Source organism: Paralichthys olivaceus, chromosome 12 (assembly GCF_024713975.1).
Source record: "Paralichthys olivaceus isolate ysfri-2021 chromosome 12, ASM2471397v2, whole genome shotgun sequence".
Lineage (NCBI taxonomy): Eukaryota > Metazoa > Chordata > Actinopteri > Pleuronectiformes > Paralichthyidae > Paralichthys > Paralichthys olivaceus.
Genome location: NC_091104.1, coordinates 25600882 through 25623455, shown reverse-complemented (window position 1 = coordinate 25623455; position 22574 = coordinate 25600882). Strand labels below are relative to the sequence as shown.

Here is a 22574-nt window from a genome sequence, read left to right as displayed (position 1 = left end):
CACTAACAAATAGCTTTTTACCAAAACTTAAGAAAATCTACCATAGCAATGGTAGATAATGTTTGTATCAGTAATTTCTAATGTCAGATCACATCAGATCCCAAACTTTTAAACTTCACTTTCTAATAAGGGAATAAGAAAATACATTGTACATTGCTTAGTTTGAAGGCATTACTCCCTTTTAAATGATGGTTACACTGTATAAATGTAGTTCTCAATTTACAGGTTTTGCCCATTGTTTGCTTTTTGCTGTGATCTGGAAACATGATAACACCACAAGTCCAGTGACGTAGGAAACACAAGCCACCAGATGATGCGTTCTCCTCAAAGGTTTTAGACTTGTTAAATTCTTTCTGTTCATATATAAGTAGGTTGCAGCTGTGTTTGGACTGATATGTGTGTGTGTGTGTGTGTGTGTGTGTGTGTATATTTGTATGGTTGTGTGTGTGTGAGGGTACTAGTATCTAGTGTGTGTTATACGCACCAGTTTACGAATCTCGCCCTCCAAGTTCTGGATGCAGTCCAGCTTCCTCTTGCGACAGCGCTGGGCGGCGATGCGGTTCTTGCTGCGGCGGCGAATGTCATGGATGAACTCCAGCTGCTCTGAGCTCAGCTTGTGCATCTTGATGAGGATCTGGAAGTCATTGCGTGGCAGATTGGTGATCTGGTCCACAGGGAAGGGCAACTTCACCTGAAAGGACATATTTTAATGTTCAAAATCAGTTATGACAGCTGAAAACATCACCTAGTGGTCGAGTGGCACAACATTTTGCACAGAGCCTTAGTGAACCATTGGAACCTATAATGAGGTGAATTCCATGTTAATAAGTAGTGATTGTGCTGACATATGCAACACTGTGTTGACTCCAGTGTATAGCACTTTTAATCCAATTTAAAACTGCAGGCAAAGGCTGAACATGTAAAGTCAAACAATGGTGCCTGATTCCGCCAATTGGAATCAGATTGTAAATATGCAAAGACAATGTTGGACTCTCTAGGCCCCTATAATCTATCCAGTGATTGCATGCTTTGCTGCATCAAGCTGTTATCTGCCAAGGTGGTGTCCAGCAAAAAACATGGGCTTTGTAGGTAGTTGGTTTCTTGGGAAAACTTGGTCAGGAAGGAGAGATGAGGCATTCATCTCACTTTAAATGAAGCAGCTCCCATATCTAGAAATATGACTGAGCTTATTAGTCAAACAAAATCCTGACAGACCAAAGTTGAGACCTTGAGACCATCGAAAAGTCTTACAAACTTCTCTGTGTGTCTGTTAGAGCAGTCACTCACCCCCATCTTCCAAAACCAGAGACCCACCTCTCATCTGACCTACTACTTTCTTCTTTTGCAACCACATTGATCTTATTTTCACCAGAAACTGCTCTACCTCCAACCTCATTGTAACCCCACTTCACTTCTACAACCACTTCTTCATCCCTTACTTTGTCCGACTCGAGAGAGTGTCAGCAAAATTCACTCCCGCTCTCCCTCCTCTCTGGCCTTATCTGTTTTAACGGCCCTCCCCTCATCTCACTCTTTCTCGCTCATGCATCCTAACTCTGCCACAGACACTCTCCTCTCTACTCTGTCCCCCTCTCCCGATTCTCTATGTCCTCTTACTTCATAAAAGGTGCACAAGTCCTCACCAGCTATGTGGTTGTCTGCCTCGGTGCATGCCAACAGAGCCACTATGTGACCATCAGAAAGTAAATGGTGGAAATCAAAACACCCAGATGACCTGTTCACTTATTAATCTCTTCTCTCCATCTTCTCTCCTCTATTTCTGCAACCAAAAGCTCTTTTTAATCAAACAAAGATACAATCCTCATTTTCCAACCTCCTTGACCCCCACAGTCCCCCTCCTCCTTCCTCCCTTCTACCAAAGCACTTTTGTCAACTTTACAAAAAAGATAGATGACATATGCTCCTCATTCTCCAACCCACCTTCTGTAATTAATCTGCTGCGTTTGACATGTTGAACCACCAGATCCTTATTTCCTCCCTTCAGGATCTGGGTGTGTCAGACTCTGCACTCTCCTTGCTCTCATCCTACCTCTAAGATCGTAACTACCAGGTAACCTGGAGAGGATCTGTGTCAGAACCTTGTCCCCTCACTACTGGGGTCCCTCAAGGTTCCGTCCTGGGTCCTCTCCTCTTCACTCTGTACACCAACTCTCTCGGCTCCATCATTCACTCACATGGCTTTTCCTACCACAGCTACACAGATGATGCCCAACTAAAATGGACAAATACGGACCGAGTCGAAGAGAGCTTGACAGGGAAAGTGCAAAAGTATGTTCAGGATTCAGAATCAAATTCTGAAAAGCTAAATATACTATGTTCTTTGTATCATGTTCTGCCAGTCCATGCAGACATGTGTCTATAACTACAAAGATGGAATAACGTAAACAATGCTCTTTCTTTTATTATCACAGGGTGAAATTAGTCACAAGAGCCACAAGCAGACATTCCCTCACCACAGTGATCACCATCAAGCAATGAGGTCACCGACAATCACCCCCCCCCCACCATCCTGCTGTCCCCACAGCCATTGCCTCTGACCACTCTGTCCCCCTGGAACAGATCCCTATTAATACCCTGAAATAATAATAATAATAGATCCATATCATAAAAAATCAATTTGCGCTGCTAAACTCATTACAACTAAAATGACAACTAAAAGTAAATTGTGATAAGAACCAGTCTGTTTGTTTAAATACAGTCTGCTATGTTCCTCTGCATGTTAATTTTGTGAAATAATTTAATATTATACAGATTTATCTGGTGTCCCTGTAAATAAAATTGCGTATAAAGTAGCTATGTTCAGCAGCTACAACAGTAACATGATGCTTATACATTGATGTTGCATTATTAACAATCTAATGTTATAATTTCTAATAATCATATTTAATGGAGCATTTTACATGCTGTATTGGTACATTTACTCAGGTAAAAAATCTGGATACTTATTCTACCACTGATCTTTGTTGTACAGATGCAATTACAGCATTATGTTGTTTAAATGTAATTGTAATTAAGTTGTTCATTCAGTAATACAGCAGTCTACAAAGTATTTATTGTTAGATTCATATTGAACGCTCAATAACTAGTTCCATCATAAAGTTTTAATGTGTATAATGTAAGTGTTTATATAATAATATAAAAAGGGACTTCACTTGTAATGATCAAATGTTTTAATTGTTAGATCTGAACTTCTTTATCTAACATCATCATCATCAATCATTTAATAATAAGGGCAGAAAAATATGATGTGCACTCCACTAGGTGGCAGTATTATGCTGCCTGTTAAGTCAAGCAGCTCTTGACACAAAGGGAACACAGGACCAGCTCTTTGTTTCAGTCAGTAGTTCATTTTGGTCCCAGATGTGCAACATTTATTATAAGCATTGTGTGGGTTTCATGCTTTCTATTTCTTTATTGGTGTATTTGCTTAGGTTGTGCATTATTTATGTTTTTAAAATGTTTCTGGTTCATGCACTTGCATGTATCGCAACTTATTAATGTAGTCATTCACTGCAGTAACTGGTCAGAACCTTTCTTTATTATTCTCATACTTTATGGCTTGCTTTGCTTTCAATGGATTACAATCAAGAATGCAGGTATCCTTTCATTTATTCGGGACTTTTTAAAACATTGTTTCCTGTTTTATTTATTATGTTGTGTGCCTGGGTGTTTTACTTCCTGTTTTTTTGTTTGTCTGTGTCTCTAATGGGTTTTACCTGTGTCCAGGTGCTCCTCAGTCACTCCTTTTTGTCGGTTCATATGTACTGTTATGTCTAATCTCCTCCTTTAACCTGGCCCCTCTATTTACTCCATTGTTCATTGTTTGTCTGCTTGCCAGAAGTGTTAATCAAATACTTTCACTGTACCTGCCTGCCTTTGTCCTACATCTGCATTTTGATCTCTGAAAACTTAAATCTATAACAGTGGGCCCCTAAAGGAGAATTCTTTCTTTTTAAATATTGTTTATTTAATCCAATAAAGCACTGATAAATGACTGTGTGGACAGTTCTTACTCTGTGTTTCGTGCATGTTAAACATCAGAACAGTCTGCTACAGCAGCTCATTCTGTTTTCTTCATTCCAGCAGTGTTCAGCACAGAGCTGCCACTAAACAGCAGTGACACAAGTGTTTGCCTGTGTGTGCACGCACGCATCCGTACGAGTGTCTGTCATAGGTTACATCTGGGGACAAAATACATTTAATTGGGGATTGCTTGTCCAATCAGGGACAAAATCTGTGTCCCCAGAAGACATTCTCATGGCAAACATTTTGACACGCCACAGTGGGAAAATCACGTGTGAATAATGATAATATGAACAATGGCTGAATGCCATTTAGGTGACTCAGTTTCGGGGTCTTGGTATTTTGCATGCTGCTTCTATGCCACGCAGTCATGTATAACTGGGATGATTGAATTGAACAGTTGTTTTTTAATATTATCTCTAACAATTATACTTTTCCTATTATGATGTCAGCATGACTACTGGGAGGCTGGATTAAAAACGGCTTATTTGGCTCAGTGCTTAACGTTATGATTTCAGGGCAATGCATATGCAAGTCCCCAAAAGTGATCTATGAAAACACTGTGTGTGTTTAGGTGCAGCCTGTCCTTTACTCTATAGACATCTATTTATAGCGCAGTGACTCTCAGCAGTCACATAATAAGGTTGGAATGACAAAGTGAGTCTTGGATGGTCATAAATCCCCCAACCAATCTCTGTCTTTCTCTGGTGTTCTGGTTTCCATTTTTATCCTCTAAAATGAAATTGTATCACTAACTGGTGTTATAACAATGATTTGTTTAAGGTGTTCACATCAACTCTAGCAATGGCATAGACTCAAATAATAATTTGCAATATACCAAATGCAAAATGCAGAGCAGGGCATTGAGACTGTTTTTAAATATCCACCATGATAACTCCAGGTTTATTGTGAAGTCTGCACCCAAAGACCCTGAGGATAAGGGCCACGTCATGTAACTGCAGTTTGAGTTCTGAGATCGACCCATGAGAACATAGACAATGATCACAGTAACACCACAGCACATCCCCATGCGTAAAAGCAGAAAAAAGAGTGGAAAGAAGATGTGTAAGCCCCAAGAAAAAATTAACAGTAACAGCATTCACCATGTAGAATCATTCCCAGCACATCTACTGTATCACAGTACTGACAACTTATGCCAGTAATGGCTGGCTCAGTGTTTTGTAGCAATTCAAGAAGGCTTGAGGCAATGATACTAAACAATACATGATTTTTAATTCAATATTGTATATGTATGATGTGCCTGGAGTCATTGTGGGGGTTTACACTTAAAATCAACACTTAACCAGTGATATCCTTTATTTGGAGGGCGTTCAGTTGGATCAGATGCTGGACCCCCAAAATCCCCTTTGCCTTGGGTCTCCCAAAGTTCCTAATACTAGAATTATTCCATGTCATTAGTGCTATATAAATACAGACCATTTACCATTTTACTTTAAAGTCAAATTGCCAAACAGGAAACTGTAAACAGGAATACATAAATGGAATGAAAACTAATATTTAATAGTTTACAGTGTAAACAGAACAATGCGGAGTCCCTGAAGTCCTGAAAGGTGATGATTTTTCTTGTGCGCACAAGATATTATTTTTATCCCACAAGAAAATTATCTTGAACACACAAGATAAAAAAATATCTTCCATCTTTTGGGAATTCAGGGGCTCTGTAGAATAAAATATAGGGGGGAATCAAATATGTAAAAATCGCACCACCAAAATACTACTGTATTGTATTTAATTAATAATGATCATTAATAATTTCTTATTACGTAACGTAAATATACCTTAATAAGAAGAAAAAAAGAAAAACTGCAAAATGCCAAGATTAGTGGAGAGGAGGGTCTTGAAAGGCTGCTATAATGGGAGCAGGGCAGATTGGGGGTCAGGATTAGCAGATGGTGGAGGGAACATGGACAGGACACCTTCCACCTGCCTAGAGGGCACCCTTGGGTGTGAGTATATCCATTCTTTGGGTGAGAAAACTGGGTCAGGCCATAGAAGTGGGACAGACCACACAAATACATAATGTACACAGGAGTGGTAGGCTCATAGGATTTTGATATTGTTACCTTTCTTGCTCTGTTTGGGTCAGCTGACTTTTTTTCTGCATGACCTTGCAGTCATGGAGGGTTGTTTGAGCAAAGTGGTGGTTCCTGGCCACCGCGGCATTATATGTGGGCCTGCTCTCATTGGCTGTGTTGGAAATCACTTACTAACTGCAGTCATTGTTTCCCACAAAGCATCATAAAAATTAGTGCACAACCGATGGTCGCTAACCGAACGTCAGGCATTACCATCATGCATCGCGCTTGTGGGGAAAGAGGGCAGAGCAGTACGTCACAGCACAAAGTGGGGAAACAAGTTAGTTTCTGAATTTAAAGATTGTCATTCAACATTTTTTTTACCCTAAAGTATTAATAGTACGAGTAAAATAATCATTTCAAAATTGCTGTGGGATTTTCAGCTGGCCGACATTGTTGTTGTATGTAATAGTCCTGTGACAATGACGTCATTACCGGCGCAGAGAAACTCCACCGAGTAGTGTGCACAAGTGTTTTTTTCTATTCCTGATAAGCTCACTATATAATGGTCTATATGAAGACCTTATATATGCTCCCCTTAGGCAACAGCATGAGAAAGCACCACATACACTTCCATTGTTATGCAGACAACACCCAGCTGTACATTTCTATGAAGCATTATGAATCTAATCACTTAGTTCAACTTCAGGAATGTCTCAAGAACATCAAGGCCTGGGTGACCCAAAACAGCTTACTTCTAAATTCAGACAAAACTGAGGTTGTTGAAATTGGCCCTAAACATCTCAGAGAAACATTGTCTGACCAGTTAGTCACCTTGGATGGTGTTAGTTTGGCTTCCAGCTCCACTGTGAGGAACCTTGGAGTTATCTTCGACCAGGACATTTCATTTGACCACTGCACTACTTGTCTGCCTATTCATCTTGTGTTTCTGTTTTTGTTCTTTTTTTTACCTCAATGTTTTGTTTTGTTCTATTGCATTGTGTTTTGTTGTGTTCCGATACACAAGCTGCTATGACAACTTAATTTCCCTCCGGGGATGAATAAAGTACTCTATCTATCTATCTATCTATCTATCTATATAAAACAAGTCTCTCGGACAGTTTTCTTTCACCTGCGCAAAATTAGAAGGAGAGATCATATTACTCCTGTCTTAGCTTCTCTACATTGGCTCCCTGTAAAATTCAGAATAGAATTCAAGATCCTGCTCCTCACATATAAAGCCCTCAACAATCAAGCCCCTTCATATATCAAAGAGCTGATAACACCGTACTATCCAAATAGATCACTTTGGTCACAAAGCCTGTGTTTTGTGACCAAAGTGATCTATTTGTGGTTCTAAGTCAGTAAGAGTAGAACAGGAGGTAGAGCATTCAGCTACCAGGCTCCTCTCCTGTGGAACCAGCTCCCACTCTGGGTTCAGGAGGCAGACACCATCTCTGCATTTAAAGTTAAACTTAAAACGTTTTGATAAAGTCTATAGTTAGTTCTGGATCAGGTGAGTCCTGAACCATCTCTTAGTTATGCTGCTATAGGTCTAGACTGCTGGGGGAACTCCCATCATGCACTGAGCACTTCTCCCCTTTTCTCTGTCTCTCTCGCAGTCTCTCTCGCCTCTCTCTCCCCCCTTCCTCCCCCTCCCCACTATCTCATTCTCTTGTCTCCCCTCTTTTCCACCCATCTCTCCTCTCCTCACCTTTTTCTTTGCTCACCCCAACCGGTCGAGGCAGATGACCGCCCACATTGAGTCTGGTTCTGCTCGAGGTTTCTCTCTGTTAATGAGGGAGTTTTTCCTCCACAGTCGCCAAAGTGCTGCTCATTGTGGGAACTGTTGGGTTTCTCTATATTATTAAGATTTTAAGGTCCTGACCTTCTATGTAAAGTGCCTTGAGATAATGTATATTATGATTTGGCGCTATACAAATAAAATTGAATTGAATTGAGGTAGGGAATAGTGAGTGAGTGGGTGATTTCCTGCACAACCATTGCCTATCTCTCTTAGGCTCCTCACTTCCAGGTTTGGTTGGTTGGAACTTTTGGCTGCTTACCACACCACACACATCCATTTTGCAGTCACACATATATGCCACTCATTACTGATACATCTACTCTCCATACCCCATATTTTGTAAATATTTTTTTGAGCAAGCTTGTGTGGAAATTATGAACTTTGGGCTTTATATGTTCTTTAGACACTTAACTCCAATCCCATCCGTAGCATATATACAAACAGAGCGTTTAAATGACATGATTGTAATCACATTCCTTTTGAACAGTGACTGGAACCCATCACATACCCCACACCTCATAGTCATGGTGGTTGCATAAAGGAACTTAAATTAACCTAAAACTAAACTAACAAACACAAAGACATAAAAACCGCATGAACTAAGTCATTCTCCTGGATAAAGCTAACCCACTTCAGTGGACTTTGCTGGCCAACAAGCACCTTTCACAAGTTTTGTGGTGAGCGAGCTAAAAGCTAAGAGGCTGAAACCTCATTCAGTAGGAGAATTTGTGGCGGAGCCCTGTTACTGCTAAAGAGCTGCGAGAACCGGACAAAGTTAAATTGTGCATTCTGTGAAAACAGCTCATTTTCCTTTTCTGTAAGAAGAAAGAGCATGTCATCTTAATACACTGGTGTCTGTACAATTTCTTCAGACAGTTATTGGATTCATTTATAATTGTTAGGAGAACAGTAATTACATTACATGTCTACATTACATTACATTACAACTGAAATATCTGTAGATAAATTAACTGAACACCTGACAATACAATAACTTCTCATCATTACTGACTCATCCACTGGACATAGACCACAACCACTAATTAATATATAACTTAATATCTCATCAGTGTGTGTGTGTGTGTGTGTGTGTGTGTGTGTGTGTGTGTGTGTGTACTGTGTGAGAGAGAGAGAGAGAGAAAGACAGAGTGAGAGCTCCAGCAGGAAATTAATCTCAAATGTCTACACGTGCTTAGGTATTACCATGGCAACCATACTGCTCTTTTAAGGACTACATGTTGGAAGTGTTTGCGTAATTTCTCCTTAGAGAAAATTTGTCTAAGAATAGTCTCAGCTGTAAATTACACCTACAATCTACTTGAGAGAGAAAAAAAACCCACTCATCCAGAATACTTTTACAGGAACATGTGATTCTAATGCTTAGCTTGAAAAATGGGGTCCGGTTATCGCTTGGTCGTGATCAATACTTTAATGTCACCATTTATAAGCAGTGAGAAGGGGAGTGAGTGTTTCAATGGGAAACTAAATTCTAAAAACCACATAAATAACTTGCTTAGTACATGTTTAAACTAACATCCATGCTAACAACTCCAGTAGGGCTTTGAGCTAAATATTACCATTACAGTGCATGTACAATGTTCATAATGAAAATGTTTACGTGCTGATATTATCCAGGTATATTGTTATACTATTTTCAAAGCCTTAGTTTTGCATGTTAGAATGCTAAAATATAGCATAAAATAAATGTTAAGTCACAAGTGTTTTATCATAAGACAAATTATTGCATTAAGTATTATTATACTGTTGTTTTCAATCACACCTTTTTAAAGCCTATATTCAGAAATTGTGATTTCTGAATATGGGCTATACAAATCAAATTTCATTGATTTGATTGAATTGGAAATTCTATGGTAATGCATAAGTTGTTAAGCTTAAAACCAAGTGCCAGACTATAGTGGCGATAGAGGAAATTAACAAACCGAAGTTGGTAGAATGCATGATCTTGAAACCATAAATGTAGATTCTAGTAGAGTTTCCATTATGTTTTTGGGTGATGAGAAGTACAGTGTATACTGTTGTCATGGAGTCAGTGAATTAACTGTGATGTCCTGGTTTTTGAGCCTATTATTTTGGCAAATCTGCATCATGAAAACTGATGCTGAGGAACTACGAGCAGTTTCTGCTTTTACAAATTTCAAAGCAGCTTAAAGATGAACATGTTTATGACGTTTGTGTTCTGGTTTCACAGTCATAACCAGAAGACAAGTTTTCTGTTTGTAAATCCATTCCACTGATTCTCAGTAAGTTTGCTACTAATGAGGATATCTTTAAAGCAACTAACTCATGAAAATCTAGTGGTCCCATTGAGACTTGCAGTTAGTGGCGTTCAGCAAAAGTCTCACATTAACAGAGCTGTCAAAGCGGTGTCAGTGTCAAGACAAGGTCAGTCTTAGGAGTAGCTACATTTACCTTGATACTAACAAAAACAAAATCGTGGTCAAGAAAGTATAGAAGACCATACTAACCTCGGGACCAGAGATCCTGGAGGTGCCACTTTCACTGTCTCCCTCTGAAAAAGATCCTGATTCATCACTGGAGTTGCCACCACTGGCACCAAATTCCTGTGCACTTTTGATCTTTGCACAACCCTGAGAGAAGTCCACCTCTCCACTGTGGGTGTTCCTCTGGTCCACCACCCCAGCCAGGCAGTGTGACTGTCCAGAGATGGAGCCTGAGTGGGGGGATGAGGAAAAGTCAAACTGGGGCAGGCTGGAAGACGAGCTACTACTACCTGCGTCCTCTGGGTAAGAGAATGAGGAACGGGAGCTGGGGGTCTGTGTTTGAGCCTCAAAGGGAGGAGGAGAGTGGGCTGAAGTCTTGATGGGAACCGGGCAGCTGGTGCTGAAGCTATACCGTCCAGATGAAAGAGGCTCTACCTGCATCAGGGTTGACACTTTTTCTCTGAACTTCTCATCCATGTAGGAATGGGCCAACACTTGTCGCTCGCCAGCTGCCGAGGAGAAAATGACACTGCGTCTATCTAGCTCCCCCTCATGTTTAGAGGAGGAGGCTTTGGAAACTGGCCTGTCCATGTTCTCACCAATGCCAGTCAGCACTGCTGGTAGCACATCTGCAATGCCTGTCTTGAGGTCCGCTTGAGATTCCCTCTTATCCCTCTGCCTGTGTTTAACCAGTTCTCCAAAGTGGTTGAGGGACAGTCTGTTGTTCAGTAGCTGCTGGATGGTGGCACTGGGCACACCACTGAGATCCAGGCCACCTCTCTGGAGGTAGGAGCGTAGACAGGAAGAGGGTGAGCCTTGGCTCGGCGAATGCTCAGCTGCCACTGGAACCCCCTCTACCTCTAGCTCCATCTCCAGTACTTCCTCAGAACACAACTCTGGGTTGCAACCATTGCTTTCATCTTCTTCCTCAAACACAAAGGGTTCCTCTTTGATTCTTGAGGGTGTAAGTAGCGTTTGTGAAGCAGCACTGCTGTCTGCAAGCAGTGACCTTACAGGGCTGACTGAGGTATGATGTGGAAAAATGATATCATCATTGCCATGGTGGTTTTCTCCATTGAGCTTGTTGTCACAGATCTGGTGGTGATATTTTCTGTACTGAGGACACTGAGGAAGGTCAGTGGGAAGTGGCACGGTGATTGCTACGTGGGGCTTCGTGTCTGCAGAATCATCCAAAGATAATGGCTCAGAAATCACTGTGTCCTTGGCCGTGAAGTTATCATCATATTTCACCTTGCCATTGCTCGTATGTTGGCTGTCATTCTGTAGCTGCTCTTGAAGAAACCGAAAACAAGAGTCCTCCAAATTATGAACACCCAGGAAGTCAGCGCACAGGATGACCTCATGGATGTTCTCTCGACTTAAAACCAGCTTGGCTGTGTAGGCAAATTGGAGGAGTGGAGCAAAACCCTTCGCTGTCACCTGTAGAGGAAAGGAGAGATCAAATTTCTATTAAGTGTGAGATAAAAATGGCCATAATTGCAAGTCAATATTAGCAGTATTATTAAAGTTTACATTGTGTAGGGAGACCATTGTAAAAAAAGAACAATATTGCTTTTGGAATCTTGAGTGTACAACACCATGACCTTACTACATATGGGGAAACAATTCAGACTGGGGTTTTAAGAAAGAGGTGGTGAGCTGTATATGGATGAAACCGAATTTTACAAACATTTAGGCACATTCCTAGTTTATTCATTCTTTTGTATGATATCTTTTCTTCTTAATTGGACCCCTTTGCTTGTTCCTTTCCTCTTCTTCACAAAGGGTCACCCTGGCTGTTATTTATGTGAGTGTTTATATGTATGTTTACTCTTTATTGCTTTGTGTGTACGTATATGAATACAAAATTGTATGTGTTTTTACATTAGTGTGGATGTTAACCTGTAGCAGCTGCTGTTTTCTTTGCAGAAACATGTCTTTATATGAGAGAAGCCAGGAGAAGCTCAGTCGATAGTTTTACCAATCTTACTATGAGAAGCAGCAGAGGGAGAGATGGTGTGGCAGAGACATGGGAATAATCGGTGAATATTAATTTTTCTGTGCAAACTCCTTTTGGGACACAAGCAATTATTACTTGGTGGAACGCCCCAGCAGCTCTTTCAGCAAACTGATGAGAGTACATTTTAACATGAGAATATTAAGAATAAAAGCACTTTAGCTTATAACAAACATTTTGAAAGCAGAGGCACCACATCGAAGCAAATGGAAGGAAACAATTAATGAAATCTAGAAGGACACTGGAGGAGAGAGTATAAAAATCCCTGAATATGATTAATCATTAAAAATCTAGTTAAAGATCTACTTACTCTTCAGCATTTGTAAGGTTAAAAAAGCACAATACCACTGTAACAGCATAATATACTGTATATTCTGTGTCATCTTGAAACGTTTATTTGAACCAGACACTCACTTTTTCTGACAGCACCATTCCATCTATTGAAAATATTCTGGATTTCCTTTTTTTAGGATCATCACTAGAATTTGAACCAATGGGGATTGACCAGATTTATGTTAACAAGTACATAATTTATTCCATAACAAATGGGATTAGTAAGGAACTCCATCAGTATAGTCCAGATAAAAAAGGGCCATGCAAATGAAATGTACGCTGCATGACCCTGAGCATTCATAGAATCACAACCAGCCATGACAGTCATTATTATTTCCACTACTAAGCAAATTAATGTACTTTGTTGAACAGCAAATGGCAGTACACCAGTGGAAATACATTGGAAAAATATTGTATTTTGATGGGTTATAAGACAACTAATAAGGGAACCTCATTAATTTTGTGTGAAGAAATACATATTTGTTTTATTTTTATTTAGTGCTTTTATTTTATTCAGAAATGATGTTATTTTATTTTATTTTATTTTATTTCATTTGTATTTAGTGCTTTGGCCTCTTGCCTAAAACCTATAACATTTCTGTCAGTTATTGGGGTGAGGTTAATAAAATTAAACCAATAGCAAACTGACTTGAAGCAACGAATATGCTCCAATTTCTAGCAACGTGCACCAAACATGAGTGAAGAATTCGTAGGGGAGAACTGCGTCAAAAATAATATCGGACAAAAGTAACACTGATTTTTTCAATGATATTTCCTCTCAAAAGCCTAACTGTGTCATCATGTTTAAGATGCAACTCTAAACCACAAAAATCTCAGATATGTCATACCTATATAATTCTCCGTTGTGGTAGACAAATTCACGGAAGTGGAAAATATGTTTGTGTTTATTCATATGTCATAGTCTTGAGCATTTGACAGAATATTTATTATCTCATCCTGAAATGTTTATCAGTATAAAGGCAAGTTAGGCTTAAATGTATAATATACATAATAATTATAATAATAATTATAATAATAATTATCATTATTGAATGGAAATATCAGAATCAGAGCAATTCAAAATGATCAACACTGAAAAAGTTAAAGGCGTCTGTAGCATCTCATCACCTGTGGAATACAATTACCTGTAAACTGAAATGTTCTATTTAACATGAACCCAGAATAAAACACTATGTTGTTCTGTTTTGAAAATTCTACATTTCACCCCGATTTCAGCTGTGAGCTATTATAAGCTCCAGAACTGTACCAGTTAGAGTTAGAGTGAGCGAACAGCAGGAGGGATGTGGAAAAATCACTAAGGGTTGTAGTTTGATTTGTCAAGTGGTACGGGCCAGCTTGAGTTATTAGTGTATAAAGTAGAGTCACAGAGACACATTAATCAATATGACAGATCTGGGACATAATAAGGTAATGCCAGCCACAAGGATCAGAAGCTCTTCCCTGGGCAGCCCCAGTGGTGAATGTAAGCTGCAGCAACTATCAAGACAATGGCATTAATATTCATGCCCATAAGGTTTTTATAAACAGATCAATTTATGTCAACCCTGCTGTTTCAATCCATGAGCCCTCACTTCTCTTTTAATCTCATTTATTCAAGAAAGGTCAAGACTTCTCCACGCATGTAGTGTCCTGCTCATTTGCATTTGTATCTCCCCACAATCATAGCCTGTACAGACAATAAAGGTCCACTTGATTTCCAAGAATTGAGACCATACTCTGGACTGGAGTCAACCTGGGTCTGAAGTATTAAGTACAGAATAACTGGGTCTGGGGTGAGTCCAATTCAGATGAGTAAAGTCCATGTAAAAAATGTTTTGTCCAAGACCATAGTTCAAAGAAGGTTCTATCAGCTCTGATCATGTGATGCCATGTTCTATTGTTCCATTGCAGCAGCTGGTTAATTGGTGGAGCATCTGCTTGTGTTGCTGGCCTGTTTTTTTTTTTTTGCATCTGTCTGAGTTGGCTGCATTTTGTAACAGGTATAATTTATCATGGTTGTTCTCAGATGAAATGAAAATGTATGCATGTCTGGTTGAAGTAGATTTTACAAGGGTATGTTTCTGAACAATGAATTCACTTAAACTCACGATCAATTAAAAAAATATATATATACTGTATATTTTTGGGGATTTTTGAGTTGATAGGAAGGAGAACAAGCTGTGAAAGGGGGGCAGAACCCAGGCCACTGAGGGTTGAGGCACTGCCTCGTTGGGGCGTCAGCTCTACCAGGTGAGCTATACAAAAATCTATTTATGTTAGATAATAACATAGCATGAGAAGTAAAAAAAAAAAGAAAGGAAATCAACCACAAACAAACATTTAAAAACCTTAATAATTAGGGAAGCTTATTGTCCAATTTTCTAACAATTACCAATAATGAGTAAAGCACAGTTTGGCAGACAGCCCTCTAGAATGCCCACATCTTACAAACTTTTATAAGACAGGCTTTCTGTTATATGTTGCTGCAACCCTTAAGACTTTAGCAGGCTAATTTCCCCAGTGTTCCCCTTTAACATGTAAATCTTACAACCTCAGGCACTCCCTGTAAAAGTCTTTTTACTGTGTTCTTCTTGTTGTGGCCTCTTACCTTGTCTGGCAGGTCAATAATGGGCTCTGCTTCGCGTGGTGATGTGTTGTGCCCTAGAAAGACTTGGAGGAAGTACCGGCTACTTGCTGCAAGAACTGCCTTGTGTGCGCGAACCTCCCTGCCCTCCACCAGTATGGTCACATCGCAAAGGATGCCCTGCCGCCGCTGCTCCTCCAGGCTCAACAGCACATTGGCACAGTGGACGTTGGATTCATACACATACATGGGCGATGCCGCCTCACTGTCCTGGTCTTCGCCTGCCAACATCACTTCCTCGAGGACTGTGCAAAGAAGAGAGAAAGAAGGTAATGATACAGTGTTAGCTTGCTAAATGGGTACATTTACATTGTGTAGGATAATGTTTTCAATTTCAGAAGAGATTATACAAGGAGTTTGTTTAGGTTGTAGTCAATTATATCTAAAGACAATTACATAGGAATAGTAACAGAGAATATCTGTCTGAACGTCCATCCAGCTGTCTACCACTTCGGACAAGCACAAAATACCACTCCAAGTACTTGCTAAATTGCAATGAAATTACTTATGAAAAACTAGATCAAGCCCAACTGCAATACCAAGCCGCTTCTGAGCCACACTCTGCACTACAGATGTAAGACTATAAGTCAAGTAATCCTTTAGAAGTGCACCAGAAAATGTATTGGCATCTATTGAGTTACTTGTTATTGTGTGAAATCAATATAAAAAAAACCTGGACCAAGTGGTAACCCTTTGGTGATGGCTGATGTCACAGTAGGTTTGTGAACAGCTTTTTTCAAGCCTTGGCCCGAGTCAAGCTGGGATTCCAACCTTGCTGTGAGGTTACAGATGATGAAAACCATAACACCCCCCATCATCTTGGCTTTTTGAGACCAGAAGTAACCATATTTGGAGAAGAGAGGGGATGAGCCCGACTGAGAGCTTGAGGAAATGGCACACCCACCTACACCTGTGACCTGCGGTACTAGCTATCAATCATACAGCATACATGTCCCAATGGGTACCATATTTTCTCATCTATTTCACTCTAAATAGGACCATAATTTACTAAATGAACATCATGGTGTTCAATCCTGTATGAAAATGTTTACTGACATAATAAATCAGTGAGAAATAGGGTTCTTTTCTTGTTGACCCTATAGGTACAGACTTATTTTGGCAACCAGTAGAGTCACACTGCTGGTCATATGAGAGAATACAGGTTTAAGGCATTGGCTTAACCTTCCGGACTTTCCAGAGTTACGTCTGTTATATATATATATATATATATACAGTCTTTGTTTTGGATAGACCACCTCTGTATGACCCTTTGGGACATCAGTAAAGACCTTGCCTTTTTACTCTCAACCCTGCCTCCAGTGTGTTTCTGCATCTTAGTCTCTTTGTCACAGTATAGTACTACAACAGTAATAAGCTTTACATGTCTGTCCTCACACTGCTGAGTCCTTCAGAAAATAAAAGCCTTGCCAGTTTTCTTTTTGTGTCAATGCCTCTCTGACAGTCTCAGACATCTGAACAGCACAAGGACACAAAAGGGTATTTAACTATTCCCTACAGGGTTATCGTATAGTGAATTGTGAAATGTTTATTATAAGAGTAAACAAGTGCATATACCTGTGTATACAGCACATTTATGTGTGTTATTAGATATTAAAGAATATGTATTAGATGAATATAAAGAAGCCTGCACACTGATTCCAGGCAAATCTATCCAGAGGCGTTTCATTGTGTTTCATTTCAATGCTGCAGTACATAAAGCCCTGACACAGACAGCTGAGCATGCAGTCTGTCTGTCTCATCAGGCATAGGCTGTGTGTGTGTGTGTGTGTGTGTGTGTGTGTGTGTGTGTGTGTGTGTGTGTGTGTGTGTGTGTGTGTGTGTGTGTGTGTGCTGTGTGTGTGTGTGTGTGTGTGTGTGTGTATTTGTCAGTAGGCAGAGAGGGGGCTGCTTTCTGCTGATTCATGGCTTTTGAATAGGCAGAGACCAGAACTGGGGGCTTGCTGAAGTAGTGTTCTGTCTTTTCTTCCAGTGGCCCACGGGCCAATCATCATCTTAGCATTTTACATCATCTCCAGCTTCCCCTCAGGAACACTTCAGGCTCAGACCATTCTCTCCTGTTTTTATGATGCTTGCAAATTGTTCACGACAGCCCTTTGCCCAGTGCACCGTTATGCTCATATCTTCTGAGCGGCTGCCTGCTGAGAGTGAAAACAAAAGGAGGAAATGCATTCACTAACATCGCTCTTTGTGTCAAGTCATCTAATGTATTTCTACTATAAATGGCTGAGATAAATTTACTATCACTGTACTGTACAGTACCTTACTGTACTCAGCGCTGACTGTGGCCAAAGTGAGTTTTATTTTGAGGTAAGAAGCAATGGAGACAGAGGTGGGAGAGTAAAACACCAAGACTAACTAACTAATTTCTAAAAATTTGGAGAAATTGCATAAACGTTCCTCACTTTACATATTTCCACATCCCTCACTTTGAATTAGCAGGTTCTGACATATAAAGCCGTGTTACTCCATGTTTTGCCTTTTTTTCCCTCCACGCTGGGTAAAGTGTTCAGAGCGAGTATGAGGGGCTTTGGTAAACAAGGCATTGCCAGTGGTTTCATCATCTTGTCTGGGCTGTGTGTTAATATGTGTGAGGGGATGTAAAAGGAGCAGACCAAGCTGACAGGCAGCCCACTGATAACCGTAATCCTCAAACTGTCGAAACATTTATAGTAAAATGACTAGAGAAGTAAGGAGAGGAGAGACACAGAGTGTAACTGGGCTAAAATAACCAGGTAAGAAGTGAAGAGATGAACTTTATAAGGAACACCAGAAATAAAGGTTTCTGAATGTGCTGACTCCTGATTGCCACTGGCTTTACTTTACTTAAAGGTCCAGTGTGTAGGATTTAGGTGAAAGGGATCTGTTGGCAGAAATTGAATATAAATCAATCCTAGTGATGTTTTCTCTAGTGTGTTTCATCTAAATTGTAAGAATTGTTGTTTTCTTTACCCTTGAATGGGCCATTTATATTTAAATACTTTTATTTACACAGGGAGAGGGTCCTCTGTACGGAGGCTGCCATGTTTTTACATTAGTCCAAGCTGGGCCAACTGAACACCTTTTAGGTTTTTATGACAACTGAAGGCTGCCTCAGGTTCTCGCTCATGTTTGGAAGGAGATGGTGAGATGAGGAGTATTCAGCTGCACCATGAAACTTCACCACTAGATGTTACTAAATTCTACACACTGAACCTTTAAACGGAAAATACATTATGCAGCACACATCAGCCTACATTTGAATTATACTTTGGGTAAAATTACTTAAAGTCTCTACAAGGAACTTTTCATTTTAGTTGATTTTGGTGCCTCTGTGGACAAAAGTGGTAGTGTTGCCACTCTCATAAAAACCTCCTTCTAACCAGCATGTGCATTTATTTTGAAAGGAGTGAAACAAAGACACACAGCTGTGTGCAGGACATTTGCTGGATGTCAAAGTCCCTTACAGGCTAAACCTCAGTGGAGCAGAGCAGCAGGAGGTTCCTCCTGCCCAAGTGGCTCTGCAAGTATTTCCTAATATGCAACCACTCAGCAATTTCCCTCTAGTAGCCTACATTCAACCCAGCAGATCCATCAATGAAGGCCATCCAAACCCCTGAGACAGCCAGAGATGAGCAAAGGTGAACACAGGCATGTTCTCTCTCTCTCTTTCAAACACACACACACACACACACACACACACACACACACACAGCAGGCAGAGCAGAAACAAATGGAAGGAATTATTTTACAAGGCCAGGTTGGGATCTTCCCACAGAGCTGCTCCTACTCACACAGATATTTATTAACAGACACTAATAATTCACCAATTCCTCTCTGTGATTCTACTCTGTGCATCTTTATATGTGCATGTGTCTGTGGGTAAAGTCACTGTGTACAGTATGTTGATGTATTGTGATGCCCTACTTTCCTCCACCCTTTCCTGCCATCTCCCCTGCCCTGAATATGTCTTATTTTCATCTGATGGTGTCTGTGGGGTATTCTGAGTAGAGCCCATTTCCACTTCCAATAATGATTTAATCAGCATAATAACACTAATGTTCACCACTCCCAGAGTTTTTCTTCTGCAAATCAGTTCTTTTCATAGAAGCTAATGTCAATGTAATTGATCAAATCATGTGCATTTTCACATTATGAACATATGAGAGAGGGGTGTGGAGTAAGCCAATTAAGAAACTGGATGATAATTCATAAGAAATTTCTGCAGGAAGTGTTGAGTTTGAATGACTGTAAAATAACAGAGAACCTATTTTCTGTATCGCTTCTCTTTTGAGGGTCATCGGAGGCAGGTGGAGCCAATCCCAGGAGACAAAAGCTATTAGTGATAGATTTGAGTGTTTTTTTGAAAATCACATGATCTCTTCAGTGGCGTTAATAAGTCACTTCCTGTCTCTGCCAGCTGCACCCAGCTGCTCCAAAGAAAACTCTGATTAAACTCCGTAGCCAATTCTTCGGATTTAACTCAGAGGTCTGAAAATGGCTTTAGTGTGGCTTTAATATTCTGTTCATCTATTCACCAGTGCCTTATTTTCCAAATCTGCCAATGGCTTAATTTTTCACGTCAACAGTTCAAACACAAGAAACTTTATCCCAGGAAGACATTTACTCAATTTATACAGCTAAAGATAGTGCTTAGTCCTGGCTAGATTACCCAGGCCCTCCCTCTGGACTTCCTGAGCTCCGGAAATACACCTCTATGACATCAGCATCTCCTTTTCAACAATGAGCCTTTGTTGAGAAGGCAGCTCTGGGGAAGCTCTCACTTACACTGTGGTTATTGAGATCCTGACAAATGACCTCTGAGGTCACTGCCAACAGTGTTTGCTCAAGTTTAAGCCTCCTTCAAGTCTGCATAACTCATCTTGCCATTGTCAAGTGGAATTGTTGCAAATGAAACCTATTCATCCCTGAGAATGTATAAGCTGCCCTAACCATATGTCAGAGGACCATTGTAGATATGTGTGAAGGGCAAGTGGCCTGGTTTAGGAGGGAGGGATTATAAGTAGTAAGTAGAATGCTAGGAGATGGCACACTGTTTACTGAGGAAGGAAACATGTATTAGTATGAGCAGGAAGGGGTAAGGACAATGTATGCATTCTGTGTGTGTGTGGTTATCCAGCGATTGAGTTACAATCTATAGAAGCTGAATAGCTGACCTAGGTACTTTGTATCTCATGCCTTCGACCGCTCCATCAATAACTTCACCTTTTATCCTGTAAGTGCACACACATGCACACGCACACACAAGAGCACTGCAGACTGCATGTGGGCCATTCAACACTGATTCAGAGCACTCGCAGCTCTAATCTGCTTCCATTTGTAAACGTGAGGAGTACTTTCCCTCCTTAGATGTTCTGGAAAAATGTACTAAGACATTTAACTGCTTTCATGCGTGCCCTCCAGACAAGAACAATGATATTGCATCATTCTGATTCTGTTAAATGACAGCATTTTTTTAACTTCTAGCTTTTGTGTGTGAAATGTTGTGGTTATAGCTAATAAATTAAGGTTAAGGTGTGACGAGGGTGAGGCAACTAACCAATTTTATTGGGGGAAGACTGGAATTGTATAGGACAACCACAAAAAAAATTGTTGGAAGTTTACGACTATAGTCAAATTAAAGCAGAAATGGGTGTATAAACTGAAATGGAGGTAATTAATAAGGATGAAAAAATTCACCAATTGGAATTATGTTTATATACCAGTGGATGGATCTAAATGTTCTATGAACTACTCCTTGGGCTGTTGTACACATGAATCAACTAACTGAAGCTGCTACATCTACACACAGCTTCTTCAAACTCTTGTCAAAGTTTAAAGGTCAGTGTGAGACTCATGCAAGACTTGTAGTGTATATTGCCAGGATTAGAAGAAGGTTGTTGGAAAACTTTGTGTTCACTCTACCTGGTTTATCTGCAATGAAGATTTTATAGTCAATGTTTTTCATCAAATGAATTTGCTGTATTACTGTTCACATGTGTGGCTTATATTAAGTTTGAATAATTTATTTAACCGCTGTTATTCTTTTCCTATATTGCATGTCTACTATTTCATAAACATAATGCACCAGCGGCTCCTTTGAATGTCTGCGCCTCAGTCTGATTTGGTCAAATAAAAATAATACATTTCTCAAAATGATCTGGTGGTGATTTTGACCCACGATTTGAACAAGGTGTTGACTGCTGCTGTAGTTTAACTTGCTCCAACTGTTTGTCTACACAGCAAATGTACTGTGCTTCATTTAACTCCTCCTTTCGCTCACTTTGCTCTCACAGTTTAATTTCTAAAAAAATGAATCACTGCTTTATTGCAGGAGCTTTTGCTTCAATGTCCCATGCGGGTGGTCACTGTTAAACCAGGCTCAGCAGATCGCACAGCAGCATGGATCAAATTGTATTTGTGCTTTTACTCTGATCAAATTTAATTGTTTAAGTCATAATTGATGCGCCTCATCTTTCAAAAGCTTACTTGAAAGAAGGTAATTTTGATGCAAGATTGATATGACATGATCAGGTTGGAGTTGTTGGACCTACAAAAACACTATACACTATGATTGCCGAATACAGACACAGGCTGACAGAGAGGATGCAACAGATAAGTTAAACTTTGGCTTGATGTTACTCACACAATAATTATCAACAGCTGACAAGACCAGCCAATGGTGTCAACCAAAGGGATCAGAGAGTAGTTATTTTCTGTCACATTCACTCTCATATGCAGCAAAATGCTCAAAATATCAAGCCAGGCTGTAACAAAGGAGTGCAGCTTTGCAACATTATCTGGCTGCAGTGGACAAACAAGAAAGGATCCCAATTTGATTGAGTTTATTCTAGCTAATACTGATCCTTTAAGTGTTCAAAATCTCTACATTTTATGATTCCTGCTTCTGTGTCTATCCTAGTTATTGCCTTTGTTTTGTTCTCAGTGCTTGAATGAACACATTTTCTACACATCTATCACAATCAAACAGCAGCTCAAGTCTCTCTCTTGCTTGGTTTCAGAAACATCATTCAGGATTGAAGCATGTTTACATATGTCATATAAAGAGCATAACCCAACATCACCCATATCAAGAGCAATTTCGTGTTTTGTGTGTTTGCAAGCTTACATTTCATGATGATTCAGCTCATACAAAAGTAGCAGTAGTCCTTATCTTCCTCAAATCTAAATTAATTCACATATCCCAAAACATTAGTCAACTGTTTATTATGAT

The 22574-nt window shown here is 39.9% G+C and overlaps 1 protein-coding gene across 1 annotated transcript in view; it reads right to left on the bottom strand.

Annotated features, from left to right (window-relative positions):
- LOC109627850 (transcription regulator protein BACH2-like) overlaps positions 1-22574 on the bottom strand; it is a 42673-nt gene that overhangs the window by 7610 nt on the left and 12489 nt on the right. Inside the window, exons 2-4 of the mRNA XM_020084671.2 lie at positions 15308-15588; positions 10374-11789; positions 485-691 (exon numbers count right to left, since the gene is read on the bottom strand). Coding sequence (XP_019940230.2) covers positions 485-691; positions 10374-11789; positions 15308-15574 — 1890 coding nt within the window. The 5' untranslated portion in view covers positions 15575-15588. The remainder of the gene's footprint in view (positions 1-484; positions 692-10373; positions 11790-15307; positions 15589-22574) is intronic.